Source organism: Drosophila montana, unplaced genomic scaffold, assembly GCF_035044405.1.
Source record: "Drosophila montana isolate Dmon_TW-CO22-7 unplaced genomic scaffold, ASM3504440v1 contig_402_1, whole genome shotgun sequence".
NCBI lineage: Eukaryota > Metazoa > Arthropoda > Insecta > Diptera > Drosophilidae > Drosophila > Drosophila montana.
In genome coordinates, this window is record NW_026998739.1 from 4,886,694 (window position 1) to 4,911,486 (window position 24,793).

Here is a 24,793-nt window from a genome sequence, read left to right on the forward strand (position 1 = left end):
ATATATAGTTCAATTAAACGCAGCTGTGTGATTTGTTGCAACATTTTGAGGCAAGCAAAAATTGTGTGGCATAAAAACCAACAAATTGCTGGCAATGCGCTTTCAACTGAAATCAATTAAATTGCAACACTTTTTTTGGTTTAACATTATCATTATTATTATGGTTTTTTATTTTGTAAAGTTTTCTTTAACACACACACACACACACACAGGCACACACTCACACACAGAGGCGCATGAGTTGAGAAACATGTGAAAAACGCCTGTCTACAAGTAAAACGTGCTGTCAATAAAAGATTTGCATCGTGCAAAATTTTGTTGTAACATTTTGTAAGCATTTGCCGAACGTGATTTGAGTTAGTTATTGAGCATAAATCCAGCTACGATTGGCCGCGTTTGCAATAGGTAAATGCCAAAGACTTCTACCGATTTGTAGTCCTTGCTCGCAACTTGTTTGCTGTGCTCTGCACATTTTGCTGCAATTGAGTTCCCTGCACCCCCTCCCGCCTCTCACATTTGCAACCCACGCTCAGTGCTTGTCATGAGCCAAATCTGGTGCATTCCTTGAAAAAATAAAGATATAAAACTCATTTTTGCAGGCAATGTGCAAAGGCAATTTCTAAAGATATATATATTTATCCATTTGACCGTGATTTTGAACCCATAATACAATTTTAACAAAGCAAATCAGCTGTTAGTTTTAATTGAATAATACTTCTTACTTTGGGACTTTTTTTTTTATTTTAAATGTGTTTTTAAATGCAAAAAATAGAACTTGCTCAGAGTAAAATATTTCTTAACTTTGGACTTTACATTAAATAACCTTTATTAATTTTTAAAATAAACAATATTTTTAACAATTTTTTAACGAGGCTTTGATCCCTAAGCCTTGTCCTTAATCTGCATACTCCCACTATTATATTATATTTCCGCAAAGAATAAAAATACTTTTTAAATAATATTCAAGTTTATTTAAAGCAACTTTTAATGATCTTCTTTTATTTTAAAAATAAAACATAATCTTAGCATATTTTTTAACTTCGAGTTTGTGATCCCTAAACTATGCAAAAAATCTGCCTGCGCTACTATTTTATTATATTTGCTCAGAGAATGAAAGTTCTTGCTGTATGAGTTTTATAACTTTTATTTTTAGGTGTTTTTTTTTTATTTAAAAAATAAAAAATATTTTTTAAATTTTCCGAAATTTCGTGCTGAAGCTCCCTACTGCCTACATGAAATACGTAAGATATAATTATTATTGAACACAAAAAAAAAACAAAAGAATTTTCATTTAAATTATTTACACTCATTCACATGCCTTTCATTGTTGAATAAATGACTATATAATTGTTTGTTTCTTTCTTTGCGATTAAAAACATTAAATGTGCAAACACATGAACAATTTTGCAGCTAAATTTGAACCGCTGACTTTTCGTTTGTTAGCTCAACGCGTGTTAATAACATAATCTGCTTACAAATTGCTGAAGGCTTATTAACTTATTGTATTGTGGCCATATCAGAAAGTTGTACTTGATGAGCTTTACAGCTCTTTTGGACTTTAATTTGGCTTGTGCCATAACGCAACGCATTAAACACTTTGCCCTTTGGCTACGCTTGAGGGCAAATCGTCTGCGTCCGCTGCGGCTGCCAATTTGCTGAGGCACATTGATTGAAGTCTCGACATTTGCAATTGCTGTGCATTTTATTTACTCTAGGCAACGCCTCACCCCGCACCGCACACCCCTCACCCCTCACACTCCGACGGGGCAGTCATCAATGTTAATTACCCAGTCGCTGCCTTTAAATTGCGTTTAAAATTGTTGGGCCGATTGAAAAATTTACTGCAATTGCACCAACCCCCACAAATTTGTATTTTTTCAGTATTTTAATATCTTCTTTTATTCATTTATATTTGCATTTTGTTTTCAGTTTAACTATCTTCTTTTATTCATTTATTAACGGCAACAGTCAAATTGAATTTTCATGCAAAAGAAAAAAAAAACAGCAGAGAATCATTTTTGGCATCGGCTTTCGAGCATTTGACCCGACGCGATCTATCAAAAGGCTGGCGCAGCTCTTTTCCGGAATTGCCTGCCTTCAATTAGCTGCACAAAGTTCAAGTTTCAGTTTCAATTTATGCATTTTCATATTGCTTCAGAGTGAAAAAAAAATATAAAATATTATTCATAATCGCCGAAATGGCTTCCGCCGAGTGCCAACTGTTTGGCCAGCAGCCAATGCCAATGGATTATGGCCTCTAAAGGGCGCATAAAAAAGCGCGCATAAAAAAAAACGGAATACGGACTTAAATAGACCCAGTTGATGGACTTGTTGCCCCGCACACAGAGTCGATTTTATAAAGCGCTTGATATTTTTATGAAAAACATTTAGTATAAATATTAAAAGTTTAGTGGGGATGGAAATAATAATATGCTCGACAGTTTCGCAAATGAAAAAAAGGTTTAACATGAAGTTAAGTGAGTGCATGACTTAGATTTTTGTGCGTCGAACTAGCAAGTGAGAAGTCGCCGGTTCAACTTCAAATGTGAATGATGGAGAAATAGAAAAATTATACTAAACAGTCTCTTATATGAAAAAAATTATTAAAATGATGTCAAGAGAGTGCATGATTTAAATTTTTGAGAGTCGAATCAGCAAGCGGGAAGTTACAGGTTCAACTTAAGCAACGATTATTAAATCTCAGTGCAGAGAGTTATAATAAGAGACTGTAAAGCTTCATATATGTTAAAATTATTAAAAGGAAGTAAGGGGAATGAAGAGGTCCTTTTGGTTTAGCGCGTCGGACCAGCAAGCAAGAAGTCGCCGCTTCAACCTCTACAGTAATTACGAATTTAATATATTTTTTAATTCAAAATGACGAAAAATATTAAAATAAATTCAAGAATAACAAAGATATAAAAGATAACAATAAATATTCAAATGTAATCGTAAAGTTATTAAAAATGTTCACTCAAATATATTGGCCATTATTAATAAAGCTGTATCAATGGACAACTTGAAGTAGTTGGCAGTTAAAACATTTACAATACAGTAATAACAATTATGTACAGTGTTGACTGAATGCGGCCACAAAGACAATGCATAGACAAAGAAAAAGGCGGGGCCAAGAACGAATCCAATTGTTGCAATTATGTCAGGCAACACGAGCTGCTCGACTTGTACGCACATAAGGCGACTCCTTTTGGGAGCCACGTTGCATATGTGGCACTCACATGCAGGCAGCCAGGCATTCAGGCAGGCAGTCAGACAAATAGACATGCAGATCTTGCAATTATGCCAGGGCACAAGGACATCTATCCTGCCCAGGACCAGGGCAGACCCAACCAGAGCTGAGCGGAGCGGAGCGGAGCCAAGTCAAGGGAAGCCAAGCCGTGTCGAGCCGAGTTAATGTTGTCGTTGTCTGCCAGTTGTTTCTTTTGTCTCAGTCCACAGCGCGCTCTGCACATTTCTTGTTTATTGTGCCCGAGCATAACTTGTACATTTGCGTATTATAATTTGCATAAATTTCCCAGCTGGAGTTGTGGTCGAAGGGTATGCCAGGGGAGGGGCGTGCAGGGTGCTGAATGAGTGTGGCAAGGTTAAGAGTGGCTGCACAAAACAATTTAATAACGAGCAGATACAAGTGACAAAATGAATTATGCTGTTATTCGAGCCGTGCCACACAAACATACGAGTGTGAATGACGCCCAAAGGGGTTTGCCAAGGCGGGAAGTTGGCATTTAAGATGAGTGCGTGCGAAAGGAAAGGGTAACAGACTTGTGGACTTGTGGCTCTCACGTCAAGCACGAGACAATGAAACAAGTTACAAGTTCTAATTCTAAGAAACGTATCTGAACTAAGTTAACTTAAGCGAAGTTGGTATGCACAAACTGCATCTTAAGGCGGGTTCGAACTGTAAAGCGCAACACCTGCAATATCTTGGTATTGAACTTCCTTCATTCATTTCATAAAAGAGAATAGAATAGTATATAGACTGGAACATATTTTATACAGTCCGTATCTATTGTAAATCTATTAGTAAAATCAGAACATAAAATCCAATTGAAAAGTATTTGAAATAAAATAAAGAATGAAATGTATTTCTTTCAGTCCATATATATTATGTATCTTTTAGTTAAAGTAAATCTTAATTCCTTTTGGAGGCCTTATTTTATTATATTTATTTAAATTGTATTATTGTTATAATACAACATTTTATTATTAAATATTTGTGTCTAGTACCAAATCTTATTCGTACCTACAAGAAATTACCAGGCGTCGCGCGGTTTTAATAAATAACTGTTAAAGCTGAAAGTGGAACCGAAATTGCTTCTGCAATTCGCTTCAACATCAAATATAATCCGTTTAAATTGTATACAAATTTTATAAATAATAATAAAAATGTAAAATTTTTGCTAGGTTTGAACCAGCGATTGCCCATTTGGCAGTTCGACGCTCACAACCCAGGCTGGCCATTATATATTTGACAAGACAAATAAACGCAATTTATATAATTTATTTGGTCTCCTTAAAACGCAATTTCATTTGATTAAACGCAATTGTTTAAAGAGAAGAAGAAGAAGCGGCATTAAAGAGACTCTCAAAGGGCAATAGAATTCGCCATATGATTCAATTCCGATGAATTGAGTTGTGCAGCTGGAGCGAGGTCTCGCAGCAGTAACAGAAGCACACATAACGTATACGCCCCATGGCACCGATGATGTTGTCATTGTTCAAAATTGAAAAGAGAAATGTTGCTGTGAGCACAGCAATGACAAGTTGTTGTGATTTAATGTACATATCAGTATTTGTGCGTTTATATTGCTTTTTACTGCGAACACCCATACACACCCACACACACACACACACACACACACACACACGCATACATGCGCCGGTTGGCTGCCCTTTTCTCGGCTGGCGTGGCTGTTATATCAGCATCGATTATGCTTTGGCCTGTGTGGAGGGCAGCCAGGCGGACAATTTGTTAGACGCCACAATGAACATTGATGCGATTGATTGAAAGTCAGCCGAAGAGATTAAATGCCAATGGTTTATATTGTTAGCAAGCGCTTTGCACAGCGGCACAGTGCAGCAGTTCGCCTCCTCCTCCGCCCAACCCGCACCCGCCTTTATTTCTATGTCAACAAGTTGAGGGCAAACAATTTAAATTACAAAGCAAACTCAATAAAAATGTAAAAACTTTTGCCGTAGAAGCCTTCTGTTAAAGCTGATTTGTTTAGTTTGGCCCTTGACATGCATAAGATATGGCATTATAGAAAAGTTGCCCCCCGTCCAAAACAGGAAGCGAAAGTTTTTCTGCTTGCCCGGTTTTTGTTTATAAGCAAAAAACAAATCGTTAACACCAACAACAGGGCGAGTGCTGGACATTGCTTATTTATAAGCCTGTAAACAGATTTTATGAGCCAGCACAAACAACGCAAGACACAACAACAGATAAAAAAAAAACAAAAAAGAAAAATAAATAAAACTTTTCGCCGGCGCGTCCTTATCGATATGCCATTTTTCGCACATTTTCCACTTTTCAATTTATTAAAATGACCGTCAAAAAGCGTTTGGCGTAAAGTTTGCGCTTAACCTAAAACACTTTTTGGACACTCGTCGAGTGGGTTACTAAAAAAAAACTTTACCGAAAGGGCCAACAAAACTTTTCGAAGCGTGTGTATTGACTTTGCCTCCAACTGTCTGTGACGGTGTGTGCCTGCGTGTGTGTGTGTGTGTGTGTGTGTTTTAGATTGCATCTCAAAGTTTGAACTTGTTTTTTTACACACACACACACAGACACAATCAGAGAGAGCTTAATTTTGATTGGACAAAGTTTGATCCACTTGAGATGCTCCGGCTCATATTTTATGCGCGCGTACCACACGTCGTATGCGCATTGTTCCAACTTTAAAGCGCAGGCATTTGCCGTTAAGCACAGTGAAAACTCACCTAAGCGAACAGCGAGTCTTGGGCTCGAATTAATTGATGTATCATTAATTTATTTAATAAATTCCAATTAAATGTTTACATGTAAGTAAAGTTTCCTTATATATATTTAATCGAGTTGCGGAATCCCGCGGTACTCGAAAGGATGTACCGCAATGTAATGTAATATAGGCGCAACTTTTGCATAATTTTGAAATTTTCTCGGGTCCGTTATTATTTCCGGATATCAGAATTTAATTTTCATTTTTTTTTTAATATTAATACTATACTTAGTATGTTTATTCAATAAGCTATAAATGAACTTACTTTAGTAATACTAAATATAATCTTTAAACTAAGCCCATTTACTTAATGATACTAAATATGCTGTGCGCGTTCGTTTAAGAATTGTTGCGAAAAATATTCAGAGGAAATGAAGAAAAAATGAGAGCAGTTTCCATTACAAGAGTTTTCACTGTATAAGCACAAATCGCAGCGACTACACGAGCACGTGAGTCCAAAACAACACAATCTAAATACCGGAAATGCCCTTTATATTGCGCTTCCGGCTCATATGAGTCGGCCAGACAGCAGCGCAGGCAGTCTGTGTGTGTGTGTGTGCGTGAGTGTGTGTGTGTGCTTTCTGGTGTGTTTAAAACCTGGCGGCAAATGTTAAAAAGCAAACCACAGCAAGCCCAGCACTGCCGACGGCTAATCAAAATGTGCAGCCAGCTGCAAAAAGCATCGCGGCGTCGGGCCACAATGTGGGCTGAAAAGGTGCCACACTGTTGGCTTCTGAATTGAGGGCTCACTGTGGCTGTTGCGTTTTCGGTTATGGCCCTGCGCCCAGCCGCAGCAAACAGCCGCGCTGTGGCTTGTAGCTGTGTGGGGTAAAGCTCGCCCAGCCGAAAAAACAGTTGCATGACCAAAAATTGTTTGCATGTCGCCCAGAGGCAACAAAAAAGAGAAAGAAATAAATGATATGCCAAGTGGAGAGCATTTTGTAAGATACTTTGTAGACACCGTAACGGCTTATAAGATTTAATTACAATTTTTCTATTACACATTCGTGTAGAGATACTTAAGATTAAGTTCCAAATGACAAACAACCAAGAGCTTAATATGTTTTCATTAATTTAGCTGGGTGAAGTTTTAATTTATAAAGTTGTCTAGAAAGCAGTCGTATAATTTGGTCTATTGATATATTAATTAATTAATATACTTGTTAACTTGTCAAGATTTATGTTTGTTTCAGCAAATATTTACGCATACTGTTATGTAGATATAATATTGTATAAATATAATATTTTTGCCTTTTGGTCTTTTTGTATTATTCTTGACATGTCTTGCTGTAGACTCCAATTGAGAGTTATCTAAATATTTACTATGTGCTATAACACAGAGTTGTATGCATAGTTATTTTTTTTTAAATTAATTGCTTTTAACTCTTATAAATATTTAAATTGTCTGCTAGATTTGAACCCGCGACTTTTCAACAACTCAAATAAATAGCAGCTGACTAGATTAGTCAAGAAATTTAACTTTAAAGCTTTTGCTTTTAAAAAGCATAAAAATAGATGTGTTCTGCTGGATTTGAACCAGCAACTTTTCAACAGTTCAAATAGCAGCTGATTAGCCAGGTCTTGCAATTCCACTTTAAAGTTCTTGCTTTTAACACACATAAATATTAAAATTTTCTTTTGGATTTGAACCAGCGACCTCAAGCTTGCTAGTTCAACGCTGAGACACCTAGCTCACGCACGCTCTTGGTGTCACGTTCAGAAAGCACACTTTTGTGCCTGCTTTATAGTTGTTGCTTTTCATACAACCATCGCTTTTTCCACTTGCAGTTCGAATTTATCAAAGCCCTTTTGGCAGTCAGCACGAATTTTTTATGTACACAGATAAATACCTAATATTAATTACAATTATAAATACTACTCATTCATAATATTCGATAAATTTAAATCTATATTCATATATCTCAGCCTCTCTCAAAACTATACTACATATCATGAATAAATACTTCTTCGTTTACCTATATATTTGACCCTTCGTTTACCTATATATTTGACCCTTGCCTGTGGCTTAGAGAAAATCTCTTGCCTACCTGTTCATATTGATGACTTTAACTAATCTATGAGTTTCCTGTGAGCCTTTCATTAAAAGCTGGACCCCAATTCGAAAATGCTTTTATAATTTCGCACAAAGCCGCTTAGAGTTGGCCCAGAATTTTGAAAGGCCAATTTACTTGCGCTTTCAATTTGACTTTAAATAAAAGTAACGACGCATTTTTAATTAAATTTCGTGCCCAGCCATTAAGCCCTTAACTTACAGCCGCCCTTTGTGCCCACATTCCGCCCCCTGATGATGGCTTTGTTTGCCAAGTTTCTGTGGTTAATTATCGATGAGCATGCGGAGACGACCTCGAAGAAGATATCTTAGTTGGCCGTCCCGTTGGCCAGCTGTGCGGCTGCTCAGTTAAAGTCAAGAAGTTTAATGAAGTGCAAAGTGTTTGCTGGCAACTTTTGTATAGAGCTATTAAAATCTGGCCGTCAATGGGTTAATAAGCAGCCATTGAAATTTAGGGTTCTCTTCTTTTTTTAGTCGCATTTTGAGCTCCATTTAATGAGCCCTCCATTGTCTCTGTGTGCGCCACCTGGCAGCACTCTTTGAAGGCTTTCACAACTTCAAGGACTTGATTTATATATATTTTGTGCGTCATATGCGTGGCATCCAAAACTAATGATTGCCCATGGCCCATTGTCAGTTGTCCTAATTTATTAGATTTCTTTTGTCGGACACGCAAGCAGCCGCCCAAAAGAGCTTGGCCGGGGCCAAAGAGCTATTGGCCTGCCCTTGGCCCGGTCGGCCGGCCGGACAGGGTCATTTATTAATTGCGGCTCGTATGCGTGCTAATCTCTTCATTATGCGATTTCATAATGGATTACATTCAAATAAATGCGCCTCATTTACCGGCCGCCTGGTAATTTCTATAATTTCGCCGCCATTTTCCTAATGATGCGTGGCCATTGTTCTTCTTCTTTTTTACTCCCACAATTCTCACGAGAAGCGACCGTTGCTTATGTTAATGCCTGCTAATTTGGAGCCCTTGTAATTGAATAAGATGCATCAGCTGGACAAGCTCTCGGGTTGGGGAAAGCCTTGTAATTGATAGAGGCAGGCAGAAGATGGCAGCTTTGGATACGAACAAGACGCCGAATGATAATTAAAGACCTGTCTTGGTTATTTTTTAAGTCTGAATTCCAATTAAATCAAGTTGATAAATACCTAATATGAAAACAATGTATTTGGCAATTCTACACAAGCATAAAGAAGCTAAACGGCAAGCCACCGAAGCTTTGAGAATCGAAGAGAGAGGCGATAAATAAAAGAGATAACGCCAGCCAGCTGGAGAGAAGTGCAAGTAAGCAAGTGAGAGTAAAAACAAAGAAAAACGAATGAGAGAAATCAAAAGAGCTCAAGAAAGGGAGAAGTAGTGAAAGAGAAGAAGCGAAGAAGAAGTGTATGATAGGGAGAGGAAGATATAGAGGAAGGGAGCGAGGGAGGGATAGAAAAGAGAGAGATAGGAAGAGGAAGATATAGAGAAAGGGAGATAGTTAGAGGGGGGAAGAGAGTGTGAGAGAAAGACGGATAGAGAGAAACAGAGTAGCAAGATAGAGGGAAAGAGTAAGGGAAAGATAGAGAGACAGACAGGGAGAAAGTTAGAAAGAAAACGGTGAAAGTCAGACGAGCAGAAAGAAGGATGGAATAATGAAAAAACAAATAACTAACTTATGATAATGCATAATTATTTTAGTAAATGCTTTAATGTATTCCCTAAATTCTATTAATGGAATAGAAGGACTTTATTTCAAAAAGAAAAAGGGAGCTTTTGAAATAATTATTATAGATATTCTAAGATATACTTTAACTGATTAATATCGCAATTAATTTTCGTTTCATTCACTATGAATTCTTTGGCATTCACATAATAAGCATGGGAATAATGCTGCTTGAAAGCTTTATCCCCATTGCCTGCCGGCTACCTAAGGCTAAGCGTCTGAAGTGCCATTTCGTGGAAGTGCACACGAGAGTGCTTAGTTCTAGGATTAAATCCGTAATGCACTTCTGCACTTACACAAGTCGGCAGCTAGTTGCTATCTAGCCGAGACTTGCCATATCTGAGCCACTTCTAACCCACCTGCAGATCTGGTGCTCTCTCGATTGCTTTTGTCGTGACAAATTTGTTACCGAAATAGCGAAAACCATTTAAATGCTCGTAAAAATGTGCGCCGACAAGCGGCTAAAATACAATGAAAGGCGAATCGCGTAGCTCCCCGACCCCGCCTGGAGCAAACCCCTTGGCATTACTTGATAACTGGCTGGCTGAAATGTTCTTGGGCTCGAGTCGCTGTCAGCTGCGCTTACAAGCGGCCAGGCAAATTGAAAACTGTTAAGGATGGTGCAATGCCATGGGGCAGAAGCGCCAAGCACCACGCAGGAAGCAGCAAGCAGCAGGCAGGAGCTGGGGCAAAGGCAACGCCGGGGACAACGACAACGACAACGACAAAGACAACGACAACGAAGACGACAGATACAAATGGCGGCGCTTGTTCATGAAAATTTAAATTGCAAAATGGGCTCAGTGTGGGTGTTAACAGTCAGGTCCCCATGCCCCATGCCCCGTGCCCCGTTCCCAGTCCGCTCTCTCCACCTGTTAGAAAACCCTTCGCCAATATTTGTCTTTTAATTACCTGCAAAGTGTCGGGCAGCTGTTGGGCAAAATTTGCTGCCATAAGGCACAAAGCACAATGAATTCGAGCCTTGACATTTAATTATTCGATTTCAAATTTAATAATCTCACGAAAAAAGACTTCTATGCGTATCTTATACATGTATGCCTAAATTCTATGAAACTATTTTCGACAATTGAAATAATGTGCTTGGCAATCAAATCTATTTTCAGTTAAATTTCTGTTATTTAATTTTCTTGTTTATTAAAATAAAATCGAATTAAAAATTGCAAAAACTCTTCGGACTTGCCTGCAGTGGACAGTTGTGCTTTCTTCTTTTAGGCTGCAAGCAGTTCAATTTAAAGCTTGTATTTACCACAAAATGAAAATTTATCTGAATTTGCTTACTTAAGAGCAGTCGAACTTAAATTGGAATCTGCCCATATTTTTTTCACAACATGTTCTGATACTGTTAACTAATGCCAAAAGTGTTAAGTCCACTAGTGTTATACAATACGAAAAAAATTCTACCAATGAGCATTCATGTATCGAAAGAATATATCGACTAAGTCTAAGAAATATCCGAACCCAAATTGGAGCCAAACCATATTTTTTGTGAAAGCTTTTCTGGATCGGCTATCAAGTTTAAGCAGTGTTAAGTAAGCCAGTGCTATAAAATATTAGAAAGTGGACGACTGATGAGCAAAGAAATATCGAAAGAACAATATACAGATTGCGCTTGTTATCGATAAAATGATAAAGTCTGAAGAAATAAGACTTTAGAAATAAAAAAGTTTATAGCTCAAAACATGCAAAAATGTTTAGACTAAGTTTGCAATATGTTTTATTAATTTTAGTTTTTGATTAAATAAATCTGGATCAAACTTGATTAAATAAAAATAGGTTTATTTTAACAATATAACTAATAAGAAATTGTGCATTTTAAAATTAAAAAAAGATCGGGTTCGCCAACCGAACTTTAAAGCATGATGTTTGCTTCAAACGCGAACCGAAACAAGGGCAAATGTTTTGTTGGGCTTGCAAACTGGCTAAAATAGTGTACAGATCATAAAGAAGTATTGGATTCAAGCGATGTATTTATAAATGGAGAAATAAGCGATGTATGTGTGGAAATATATATATAAGCGAGTTGTATCGAAGATGGAATTGTAAAGACAACGACTTTAGACTCTACGAGCCTGAATACTGAATTGAGTTTTGAGTTTTCGAGCGTTAAAATAAGATATAGAAAATATTACAAAAGACCGTGGACTTTAGAATAAAAAAGAATGGATATATTAAATACAACTTATTCCAAATTAAAAACGGAGCGAAAAATAGTAGCGCAGTGGATCAATTGCTGGCAAATTGTAAGGATCGAACGCCCGGCACAACCAAAAAAAGTTACGCCTTTTCAATCACACAGCCCCAGTAGGCTTTCATCAAAACAAAATACGATTCTGCAGCCCTGGTTGTGCTTTTACTTTTTAGCTATAAGGCAACCCTTGCCCGCATAGAGCAGGCTGTGCGATTTGGAAGATATCAGAGGAACTTTTGTATAGAACAGAAATTTATTTCAGTTCCTGCTTTCACAGCGTCAACAACGCCAAGAGCTACAAAAATTATTGAAATATATAATTTACCAACAATTCACAGATATTTCAGGCCATATTTAAGGTAAGTTATATACACAATTATTACACTCGCATCGTTGGATACGATTATTGTGTAGCCCCTTATTTCCCATATAGTGCTCAGAATGTTGCGCATACTAACGAACTCTACGCTGCCACGTGGCTCGCGGATCGCGTGCCAGCTGGCGGGGCGCGAGTTGTGGCGCGGCTATGCCAAGGATGTGAAGTTCGGGCCCGAGGTGCGGGCGATGATGCTGCAGGGCGTGGACGTGCTGGCAGATGCCGTGGCCGTGACGATGGGCCCCAAGGGTCGCAACGTGATCATCGAGCAGAGCTGGGGATCGCCGAAGATAACCAAGGACGGCGTGACAGTGGCCAAATCCATTGCACTGAAGGACAAGTTCATGAACATTGGCGCCAAACTGGTGCAGGATGTGGCCAACAATACGAACGAGGAGGCGGGCGATGGCACCACAACGGCCACGGTGCTGGCTCGCGCCATCGCCAAGGAGGGCTTCGAGAAGATCTCGCGCGGTGCGAATCCCGTGGAGATACGACGCGGCGTCATGCTGGCCATCGAATCGGTTAAGGTGAATCTGCGCAAGATGTCGCGGCCGGTCAACACGCCCGAGGAGATTGCCCAGGTGGCCACAATTTCGGCGAACGGCGACAAATCTGTCGGCAATCTGATCAGCGAGGCCATCAAGAAGGTGGGACGCGATGGCGTCATAACGGTCAAGGATGGCAAGACCATGAACGACGAGCTGGAAGTAATCGAAGGCATGAAGTTCGATCGCGGCTACATATCTCCATACTTCATCAACAGCTCCAAGGGCGCCAAGGTGGAGTTCCAGGACGCGCTGCTGCTCTTCTGCGAGAAAAAGATCAAGACGGCGGCCAGCATTGTGCCCGCCCTCGAGCTGGCAAATGCACAGCGCAAGCCGCTGGTCATCATAGCCGAGGATGTCGAGGGCGAGGCACTGAGCACCATGGTCGTGAATCGCCTGAAGGTGGGTCTGCAGGTGTGCGCCGTCAAGGCGCCCGGTTTCGGTGACAATCGCAAGGAGACGCTCGCCGACATGGCCATTGCCACGGGCGGCCTGGTCTTCGGGGACGACGCCAACATGGTTCGCTTGGAGGATATCAAGGCGAGCGATTTCGGGCGTGTCGGTGAGATTGTCGTTACCAAGGAGGACACCATGCTGCTGAAGGGCCACGGCCAGCGTACGATGGTCGAGAAGCGGTTGGAGAATCTGCGCGAGGCCATCAAGGATAGCACCTCCAACTATGAGAAGGAGAAGATGCAAGAGCGCCTGGCCAAGCTATCCTCGGGCGTGGCTCTGTTGCGCGTCGGCGGCTCCAGCGATGTGGAGGTGGGCGAGAAAAAGGACCGGGTGAATGATGCACTGAATGCCACCCGTGCGGCCATAGAGGAGGGCATTGTGCCCGGCGGCGGCACTGCTCTGTTGCGCTGCATCACCAAGCTGAACGATCTGAGGGGCTCTAACGAGGATCAGAACATGGGCATTGAGATTATACGACGTGCCCTGCGCATGCCCTGCCTGACAATTGCCAAGAACGCGGGCGTCGATGGCGCCATGGTCGTGGCCAAGGTGGAGATACTGGACGGCGACTATGGCTACGATGCCCTCAAGGGCGAGTACGGCAACATGATTGAGCGCGGCATCATTGATCCCACCAAGGTGGTGCGCACGGCGATTATCGATGCCGCCGGCGTGGCCTCGCTGCTGACCACCGCCGAGGCGGTTGTCACCGAGCTGCCACTGGAGGATGCCAATCCCATGGGCGGCATGGGTGGCATGGGCGGTATGGGCGGCATGGGAGGCATGGGCGGCCTGGGCATGTAGGGACACCATGGAAGCCTCGTCCCCGCCCCCGTTCCCCATAGCACACACTTGTCTGACATGATAGCACATCTTCCCAAACCACAATTTCTTATTGGCAGACAACAAAGGCTCCGTTTGGCAGTTTGTTCATAAATTAATCGTGGCTCTAGGCATCGATTGACCTGGCAACCCGTACTACTACAACACCTACTACTACTACTTATTTCGGCGGCCGACAACACTACTCTACAAACAAAAAGAAACAAACCCCATTTTGGAAATAGCAATTTATGTATTCAATTCACACCGAACTCCTATTGGCAGGCAACTAGGGCAGTTTGTTTACAGTTGACAGTTAAACCATTGATGCGTATTGACCTACTTTGATTACTGGACTGCAGAACTGAACCTTAACCCTTTTACAACACTCAAACAAAAAGAAACGACACACACACACAACATGCTCAACATTTTCGCCATTTTAATTGATAGATTTCACACATTTACACGCACACTTCGTTCAACTTATAATAGTCGGATGCCAAGTTCTAAATTATATATGTTAAAACTTAAAATAAAAGCACTGCAAATCTTTAGAATTTTTCCTTTAGTTTTTGCTAAACCCGTTTACAGCACTGATATATATATTTTCTATTCGATAAAAAGTGAGAGATAAAATAAATTCTCTATACATTTTTTGCTAAACTTTTTTCTATACAAAATGTGAATAAAGAAACATGAAAATGAAATATATATTTATCCTTGCCAGCTTACTTGATATGATTTGACAGTAATAGTAAAAATAATCTCCATTTTCGTAGATCATAAAAGTAGATTCGTCAATTATCGAAAAAAGTCGGAAGTGCCCGATCAGGAAAGACGATTTACCCAGCACAGAGCTGCCTTTACAAACCTTCAAACTTTATTCTTAATGCAAATATGTCGAATACAAAAAAAACAAAAACTGCAAGCTGAATAGTTTCAGCTTATTTTTCCCCCAGACACACACTTTGTTAAATGATTACTTAAGTTACTCTGTTTATAGTTCAATCTTGGATTTGAAATTTGGAGGCTTAACAAAAAAATATTGTGTTACGTTTTTGGAGAGCTGCGGTTCTCAGAAAGTGACATTTTCCATATTTCTGCATACAGATATTACTTGACGAAAAACCATAAGCCGAATTTGGTGTCTGTATCTCGTATAATCTGCGACTTATGCTTGCAAAGCTAGTTTGAAATCATTATTCATCGATATGAAAACTATGCAAGATATAGTAGGAGATAGATCCTTTCATACAGGCGGACAGACAGACATGATTGGACTGATTAATTACGTCGAGTTGATCAACAGATAAACTTTGTGGAGTTGGAGACGCCTTTTGTCAGTTGCATTCACTTTCATAAAACAAGAATACCGTGAATACCTTTCATTATAGCTATTATCATTTAGTAAAAGTTACAAAAAAAAGAAATTCCAGGAACTACTGAATGAGCTGCTCGTAGTTTATTACCTGTCTAAAAAAGAGCTCTACGGAATACAACTTGATTGTTTCATTTCACATCTTGTTGCCTGAGGTTTTCATTGTTTATGCTCGCCGGAGAGAGACACATGACCATTGTCACAGTTGCCACAGTTGCCACAGTTGCCACAGTTAACCACTTGTTGTTGGTTTATACTATTTATATTTCTTTGTAGTATAAAATATGAGCCAAACTACAACAACTACGTATTGCATTCAACTGGCGTCTAATTGTGGTCAACTGTGGCAAATACGTCTGCACTTGACTTTTATTTAGTTGCTGTTTAACTTTTTGACATTTATGTTGGAGCGTGTTTACGTGCGTTGGGGATTGTGGGTTTTTATATTGTGCGGTCCACTCGAATGGCCTCGCGTCTAAGCGTATGCAACAAACACTTGACGCCTGAACTGGGACGCTGCCTTGGCGAAACACAAGCATCTCCTTAACGAGCTGTGCTCATCATCAGGGCTTATACATTGCCCAACGGTGCGAAAAAACTTGCAAGCCGCAAGCCAAACTGAGTGGCAGAGCGCATCTACCCGCTCCCCCCCCAACCACCACTTCAGAGGCAGCTGCATGCCAGCGGCTTATCCGACTACCGCTGGCATCTTTAGCGCGATTTTGTCGCGCAAATTGCATGCAAATTCGTGTGATGTTCAAGTGGCTGTTAAGCAGATGATCCCCAGCCACGTGTCTTAATGATGCTACAGTGTCGGCTCAGAGAATGCAACACTTAATTATGAGAAAAGGCTGCCTCGAGTGTCACTCGCGCGTTGCCCACACAATATTTTTGTTTGTACTTTTTTTTTTTAATGGTAAATTTACGACTCTGGCTAATCCCGCACGCTTAGCGCATTAAATCAGCTCCAAAATGGCCATAAAATTGCTCGTTAGCCATGAGAAAACATTTCAAAAATTGACAATTTATTGCCAGCGAAGAGAAAGGGCAGCAAAAAAATGTTATAAAAACAAAAGGGGAAAATTATTGGCTAAGCCCAACGAAGCTGTAATACTCTAGGTTGGTTTTGAGAACTGAAAAGTTTTCGAAAAACTAAAAAAAAAATTAATAACTTTAAGAGTGTAAGGAAAATCTTATATATCTATCAATATTATGTTGATGTATATATAACATTTTTTTGTTCATTAATTAAAGAATAACATATAATGCATATTTTTCTATTTTAATATATATATATTATATTAAAATTATGAATTATATGTTTATATTATCATTTATATTAGTAATATTGCTTAAAATATAAACTATAAAAAATGAAAACATGAAAAAATGTACTAAAAATTGTTCTCCGAAATCATTTTTATAAAAATGACTGAATTTTATTTAAAAGATAAGGAAATATTTTTTTGTATAGTTTTGCTTTAACAAGTGTCAATCAGAACTCAAGCGCATTATAGGAAATCTTTTAAAAACTGCATAACAAAATGTAATAAACTGTATTATAAACCAAAAGAAACCTAACTATATTTCCAAGCTTACAAAAACTACAAAACTATATATACTTTTATTAATTAATTTTTTATCCAAGGCTTAGAAAAATATAAAAAATAGGAATATTTTAGAGCCGAAAAATCACTTTATTTTAATGTGAAAGCACAAACAAAAACTACGAAAAGTATTATAGAATAAAAAAATAATATAAAATATGTTTAATTTTCTTATATATGGGGTCCATATTAGTCAATACTAAATAATTTATTTTAAACAAAGTTTTCGGATATTTGTGCTGCTTATAAAATATAACAATGAAATATAATTCCACAATAATACAAATTAAAATGAATTAACTCCAACTCTAACAGCTGTGTGAAATACCCTGTAATTTGTTGCGCACGATCACAAGCTTTGGCACAAAGTTTTGGAGCACTCGGAAAGTAGTTCGAGTACCAGAACAAATGCCCCCAAATGGCCTGAGAGGTGGCGGGTAGCTGGCTAGATTTATTTGGCGTTAGATTTTGATTTTGGGTTTTTGTTTGTTGTGGCATCTGCAACATGCGCTACACTCGTATGTTGCATGCAACAAACATGCGCTTTTACATATGGCCATTGTTATGATTTATGTGGCAAAAATATTTCAGGCGCGCTTCCTGTAAATGTTTTTTTTTTCTCTTATATTTCCTTTATGCCACACACTTTTGTGTTTATGCCGTGGCCTGTGCGGAGTGCATTGTGAAGAGTGTAGAGCGTGGAGGAGGGGAAGAGGGGGGCAGGGGCCTTTGTGTATGCGCGGCTGCTGAGCCGAGGCCAAATTCAATTTCAATTTGCACCCCATCAAAAGACAAACAATGCGCGAGAAAAGTCTTTGAACTTTTCTGGCATAAACATATTGCTTTTTGGCAATGCGCCCCAGTCTGGAATTGCGGCTAGAGCAGGGACAACATGTGGAGCGCGACTGCGTCTTCAATCTGCAGCCGCATCAAGGAGTAAATTCTTTCCCTGTTTTTTTGCTGTGTCCTGCCTACTGTCTGGGACCCATGCTGCTAGGCCTGGCGCCCCATTGTCGATGTATTGCTTGACTTCGCTTTGGCTGGTAATTGAATTTCATATATTTTATTGCCTAGTTCGCGTTGATGTATTTAGGTTAGAACTGTACTCAAAGGTGCCTCGCGACATTGCCGCACTTCACACATCAATCAACTAACGAACTTTTTTAAAAAGAACAAACAGGCAGAACGGTAAAAGTACGGTTAGAATTGTGCTCAAAGGTGCCCGGCGATGTTGCCGGACTTCACACTTCCATCAACTCATGAACAGGTTCAAAAGGACCAACAGACATAATATTTGCTGAACCTACAACTAATCAGAGCTGGGCAATAGTAAGCTCAGAGTTGTGCTTGCACATCAATCAACAAATGAACTGGTTGAATAGAACCAACCGGCAAAATATCAGCTGAACCTACAGCTGAGCGTAGCCGGGCAATTGTAAGGTTAAAGTTGTGCTTAAGGTTGGCCGGCGTCGTTGCCGCACTTCACACATCAATCAGCAAATGAACTGGTTCAATAGAACTAACGGGCCGAACATCAGCTTTACCTGCCGCTTCACAGAGACGGGCAATATTTAGGTTAAAGTTGTGCTCAAAGGTGCCCTGCGACGTTGTCGCCCTTCACTTAATAAACAAATCATGAACTGGTTTCAACTGGTTGAACTAGTTAAACAATACAACCAACAGGCAGGATCAGCTAAACCTAAAGCTAAGCGTAGCCGGGCAATTGTAAGGTTAAAGTTGTGCTTAAGGTTGGCCGGCGTCGTTGCCGCACTTCACACATCAATCAACTGTTGAACTAGTTCAAAAGAACCAACAGACAGAATAACAGCTGAACCCGCAGCTAAAGAGAGCCGAGCAATTCATAAGCGGAAACGGCAGTCAAACGTGTTTGCCAAATCCAAACAGACTGCATTCGGATAGATTTCATTTAACATGGAGCTCGGGCACATATGGCACCCTAACAGACACCCACCCAGGAACCAGCTAGGAACCCAGCCAGGAAATGCAAGCTATTGCATTGATTCGGTTTACATTGCAGCAGCTGCTGCTCCTGCTGCTACTGCTGTCTTTTTTGGGGCATGGCCATCAAGTGGCCGTTTCTAATTTCCTGCCCAGCTGCCGTCGTGCTGTTGTGTCTGGCAATTGGAAGCTGCAACTCGCACACAATTTATAAAACGATTTTGGGGCCTACTTGCTTTTAATTTGTGTGTGGCGTTACGTGAATGTGAGTTTTGAAGTGTGTGTGTGTGTGTGTCTCTCTCTCTCTCTCGGCTGGATATTTCGATTAATTGAATTTGCAATTGCATTTCCAGTTGCCAAGCTGTCAACTGGATGTTGATTAACATTGTCCAAGCGCATTGTTGCCAAACTGCACTGATTCTTTTTAACGGAACCAATATGCTTTGTGGTCTAATGCAGGCTTGTAAGAAGAATGAGCGCTCTGATTTAAGTTACTTTTTTGGCTTTTCAACACATTTCTGAAGTCTCGAGCCCAGGGAGACGTTATTGTAATGTGTAAAATATATTCTACAAAGTATAGAAATTCTTGATCCACATCAACAGCATTTTGTGCAAGGCGTCTTTTGTGAATCGTTCTTTAATTGTTCATCGATACTTGGCTTTATATTTATATATTATTCGAAAATAATCCTTAAATATAACAAAACGCTTTATTAAAAAAATGCATTTACGCCTTCTGCAGACATTTTAAATTAAATTAATTTTAATTTGTTATAAATTCACATTTTTTTAAATTTATTTTGCATTGTAACATTTTGTTCTTATTTTTTGTCTATTGAAATTAGTGAATTTTGGAGCACTTCAACTATAATTTGCGCCGTTTTCAACATTAAAAATGTTTAGAAATATCTTAATTTAAAAAAAATTGTCCTTTGAGAAGAGAACTAGTTTATAAAAACTTAATTCTAGTCCAGACAAAGGTTGGGCTGAGTTTTAAACCAAATAACCGCTCTAAAGGTTTGGTTCTTGGTAAATAAAAATTGGATGACTTAGTTCAAACCCAACGTACCCTGCTGCCTCTCTTATTTAGTAAGTTCTTATATACATTTTAGTTACATTTAATTTTAGTTAAATAAATTAAATCCAAATGAGGAAAAGAGTTTGTTGAGGAGCTAGCCTCTGCAGCACTACAATAACGTAACGTAAATTTCCAATTGAACAGAATTTTTGGAACTAGGTCTGCGTTTTTCTTCGTTAATTTCGGAACTGATTGAATGGAAGTAGACTGCAAATTAACAAGAGAAAGACAAAGGCGATGATATGGGCATCTGGTATCGAATCCCTAACAGTTTTGGACTGTACTTGGTTGCAACTTAGGCAGCATAATGCTACATTTGCCTGTGGCAGCAGCTGGTGAGCTGTTGGGCCACACGTCTCGTCTAAGCCCCCTACACACACAAACACACACACACACGCACACACACAGAGTACACATGTAGCTGTTGTCTCATTGTGCATGCTCCGAACGCATTAAGTGGCGACATGTGTTACACAAGACTGACAAGAAGCGGGGGGGCAGAGCAACAGAAAAAAAAGAGGAGATTGTTGCGACAACCCTGCCAGGCGAGGGGTGGGTGGGGGGTGTGGCAGAGACAGGCAGTTTGCGGCCTTGCTACTGGAGTGTTAATAGAATCCAGCAACGAGTGCGCTGCATTCTAATGCAGCTCTGACCCGACACGAGAACCCCACACAACATGCCACAAAACGTGGCTAGATCGAGCTCGGCCCAGTTGCCATTTCCTTGGCTCTGTTGTTGCACATTAATCAAATTTTAATGCCAGCTGCCAAATGGCAGCCAGTCGAAGCGGCCCGAATGACAAATGGTAATAAAATCAAAATTTCATATTCAATTTATGTCCTCACCCAAACACACACACACACACACACGCACACACATAATATTTTGTTTTGGCCAGCTTTTTGATAGCTCCTATCTCCTGCTAATTAAGTTGAGTCGTCATGCCAACTGCAGGGGCTTTGTAGCAATTCCTGATATTATGTATTGTGTTGTCAGCAGGTGGTGAAACCAGCTAAATGAAATTTGCTTCAAAATGGCCAACACACACATATGTGTGTCTCTCTCTGTGTGTGTGAGTGTGCATTGTTATGTCAAACTGTGAACGTCTGGCACATAAACACACACTCTCTCTCTTGAAAAGTATTGGCAAACAAAAATTATTGGTTTATTATTGGCAAATGTGAGTGTGGATTTCAAATTGTTTGCAAGTGGAATCGGAGCTCGCGTTGTATATGATATTATCAATTTAGATACTCTGCAAACTCTCCATTGCAACCGAAGTCGAGCATATTTATTTGAACCGAAAATCAGCTCATTGTATAATTAATGTCATATATGGCTAATATTTATATGTTTACAGACAATATATTATGCTTTATTTTATTTTTTGCTAAGACTAAGTTGTTGATAGTCCGACCGATTAACAGAATAACAGACTGACTAACTGATTGATTAACTGACTAACAGACTGATTGACTAACTGACTTATTGACTGACGGACTTACTGGTTGAATACCTGAAAGGTTGACTGATTGGGTGATTGACGGAATGATTGACTAAATTGCTAATTAAAAGACTTTTTGACTGACTGGTTTACAGAGTAACAGATTAGCTGACTGATTGACAGAGCTACGGACTGACTGACTGATTAATTGATTAACTTACAGACTTGATTGACTGACTAACAGACTGATTGACTGACTGACTGAGTTATTGACTACCTGAAAGGTTGACTGATTGGGTGATTGACGGACAGATAGACTGAATGACTAACTTACAGATTGATTGACTTTTTGACTGACTGATTGACAGAATAACAGACTAACTGACTCAATGACAGAGCAACAGACTGACTGATTGATTGATTAACTAACAGGCTGATTGACTGACTGACTTATCGACTATCTGAAAGGTTGAGTGATTGGGTGATTGACTGAATGACTAACTTACTGATTGATAGACTTATTGGCTGACTGATTGGCAGAGAGACAGACTAACTAACTGATTAACTGACTGATTAACAGATTGATTGACTAACTAATTAACCGGTGTCTTGCCCAAGCCGTAAGAGTAAGAATGCTTATCAATCGTCTTCAAGTTGATTTGAGAGTCTTGTTTAAAACACATTTGACCAACTGTTGATTACAAATTTTTCCTTTTCAACCGATTTTTAAATACCTTTCTAGATTTTTTATTTAAATATGATTCACGGATTGTAAGTCGACTACAGTGGATGGAAACGGGTGTTGTGAGTAGTACGATGGGAAGAGGATGTTTGAGATTAGAAGAAAATTGCCTGAACCGAGCTTTGCAATATCCTAGGGCTTACAAAAACTATAATAGACGTGTACTTATCTGCAAATATGCGTCCTCTTAACAAAAAATGCGTCCTCAGCATAAAGGTAGAGTTGCGCACAACCATCTCCATATAATTTATTTATTAAACACTTGGGTAAAACAATTTGGCCAACGCAGCGAGCACGTAGCAAATGCATAAAAATTCTGTAAAAGTTGCAAAGGGCACCCAAAAATAAGTGGGAAAAAAAAACAACAAAAAACAACTGGAATGGCAAAATACTTGCCATGCATTTATGCAAAACGAGCAACAACAAGAAGAACAACTTTCAAGTTGGGCAACATTTGAGTGTTGTGCGTGTCGCACTAATTTGCGCCAGAGTCGTCGACGTCGGCACGCACAGCTTATAAAAATTTCAATGCGCAAGAGCATCAGCAGTCGAAACAGTTGCATGTCCAGAATAGTTGCGACAGCAATTTGGCCCGTTTGCATAATTCAGAATGTCTGAATGGAAATGCCTGAGCCCGTAGCTACGTGTCCACTGGGTGGCATGTAGCAAGTGGCATGTGGCAAGTGGCAACTGGTGTTCTACCAGTGACATGTTCTAGGACCACATCCATCTTGGCCAGTAAGTGTGCATTAGCAGTGCAATTATTACACAACAACTTTTCAGCCAAATTACCAAAAACACTTTTGAGCCAATGATAAGCTAAAAGATGCCCAAATCAAATTCAATTTGCGTAGAAGTTCTCAGTTCGGTTGCTGTGGCTTTTGCGGCCAGGCAAATGCATTTACACATATAAACATTGTTTAGGCCATGTATTTATATCTATTTACACATATATATGACTCCATTCCTCTATTCCATTCCTCCATATAACATATATATTTGTGTTCTTATTAGCATGTTTCTCTAGCTGCAGCTTTTATTCAAGTTTCGAACATTTGGTTAACCGCAAAATTTGTGTGTTTGCGTCTGTGAGTTGCTGACAGAAACTGCATTCATTTGCAAATAACATAATTAAATCGCAAATCAAATTAAATTTAAATAAATATTAAGATGTGCCTTAGAAAATGTTACAGCTGACTTCGCGGTATCAACTGCGGTCTTAGACCATAAATAGCAATATTATTATTTTATGAAATTGTATAGTTTTTTTTCTCTAAATATTAATAAGTAGAATTCGATAAATAGATACAGATATGCTCGATGCATAAAAACAAACAATTCAATAAAGTTAGCTGGATCAAAGCACTTTATTACATAACTAACATAAAAACTATTGCTTGAAAAATGAATGAATGAATCACATCAACGTCGCACAGCTAATTACAATCAATTTACAAGTCAATTAAAAAAACTAATTATTTATGTAAAACAAAAAAACCAGAAAATATTCCACCATGTTACTAATTGCAAAAAGTCATTTATGTACCCGTGCCGCTCTTTGAGTTTATTCAAAATGTAAAATCAAATGAAATGATTGCAGAAAATTTCATTAACTTTACTTTACGGCAGCGTAGCTCTTTTAATTTGAACAGCATTCACATTCAGAGACTCGCATGTTTGCCACACCGAGATGGACGCCCAGACCCGAAACACTGGCAACGAAATTAATGTTCTGAAACAGACAAACCATTTAACCCAACAAAATGCTGGGGTTTCCTAGTACACAAACAAACCGCAAGCTGCACTCATCACTTGCAGCTAACAACGTCGCCAATTCGCCAGCTAGAACAGCACACAACTCTCTCTTTCTCACTCTCTCTCTGTGTCTCTGTCGTTAGAACTTGTCGCAGTTAATTTGTTGTACAAACCCGCACACAAATAAAGCAGTCAGCACACAAAACAGCTGCAGAAATCGTTTGCTTTGAGCCAACATGCAACTCTTTATCCCAGCCAGTGGGTCTGGGACTGTTTTCAAATTTACAGCACGTCAACAGGCAGCACAGTTGCCTCTGCAACTGCACACCCAATCCCAATGCCTAGCCCCTCTCATTCATTCCTACTCACAGTGCACAGCATACAACATCCAGCTAGATTCTACCACATCACATTAACCATAAACTTCAAAAGTGAATATGAGTTGGCTTTCCGTTTCGACCATATATGCACTTATTACGCATACGCCCTGTTGCTGCTGCTGCTGGAAAAACGTCCAAAGGCCCTACTGTGCTTTGATAAAAACTACACACACAATTGCAAAATACTTTGCGTATTTTTTTGTAAATGACAGCCCGACATATAAATTATTTTTCGGACGATGTATACAATAGAAATAAAA

General features: G+C 39.4%; 1 protein-coding gene across 2 annotated transcripts; it reads left to right on the plus strand.

The window, feature by feature from the left end:
- The first annotated feature begins 12,187 nt into the window (after positions 1-12,187).
- Positions 12,188-14,747, plus strand: Hsp60C (Heat shock protein 60C). 2 transcript variants are annotated; one of them, XM_064697679.1, is made up of 2 exons: positions 12,188-12,344; positions 12,419-14,747. In XM_064697679.1, exon 2 carries the CDS (start codon positions 12,427-12,429, stop codon positions 14,167-14,169), a length of 1,743 nt encoding a protein of 580 aa, XP_064553749.1. In that variant the 5' UTR covers positions 12,188-12,344; positions 12,419-12,426; the 3' UTR covers positions 14,170-14,747. The 2 variants fall into 2 exon arrangements, with proteins under 2 accessions (XP_064553749.1, XP_064553750.1); XM_064697680.1 differs by having other exon boundaries at positions 12,203-12,344; positions 12,400-14,747.
- The last annotated feature ends 10,046 nt before the right edge of the window (positions 14,748-24,793 follow it).

What these genes read in the sequence shown, in the direction of transcription:
- Hsp60C (XM_064697679.1), top strand. Translation starts at nt 12,427, where the DNA reads ATGTTGCGCATACTAACGAACTCTACGCTGCCACGTGGCTCGCGGATC.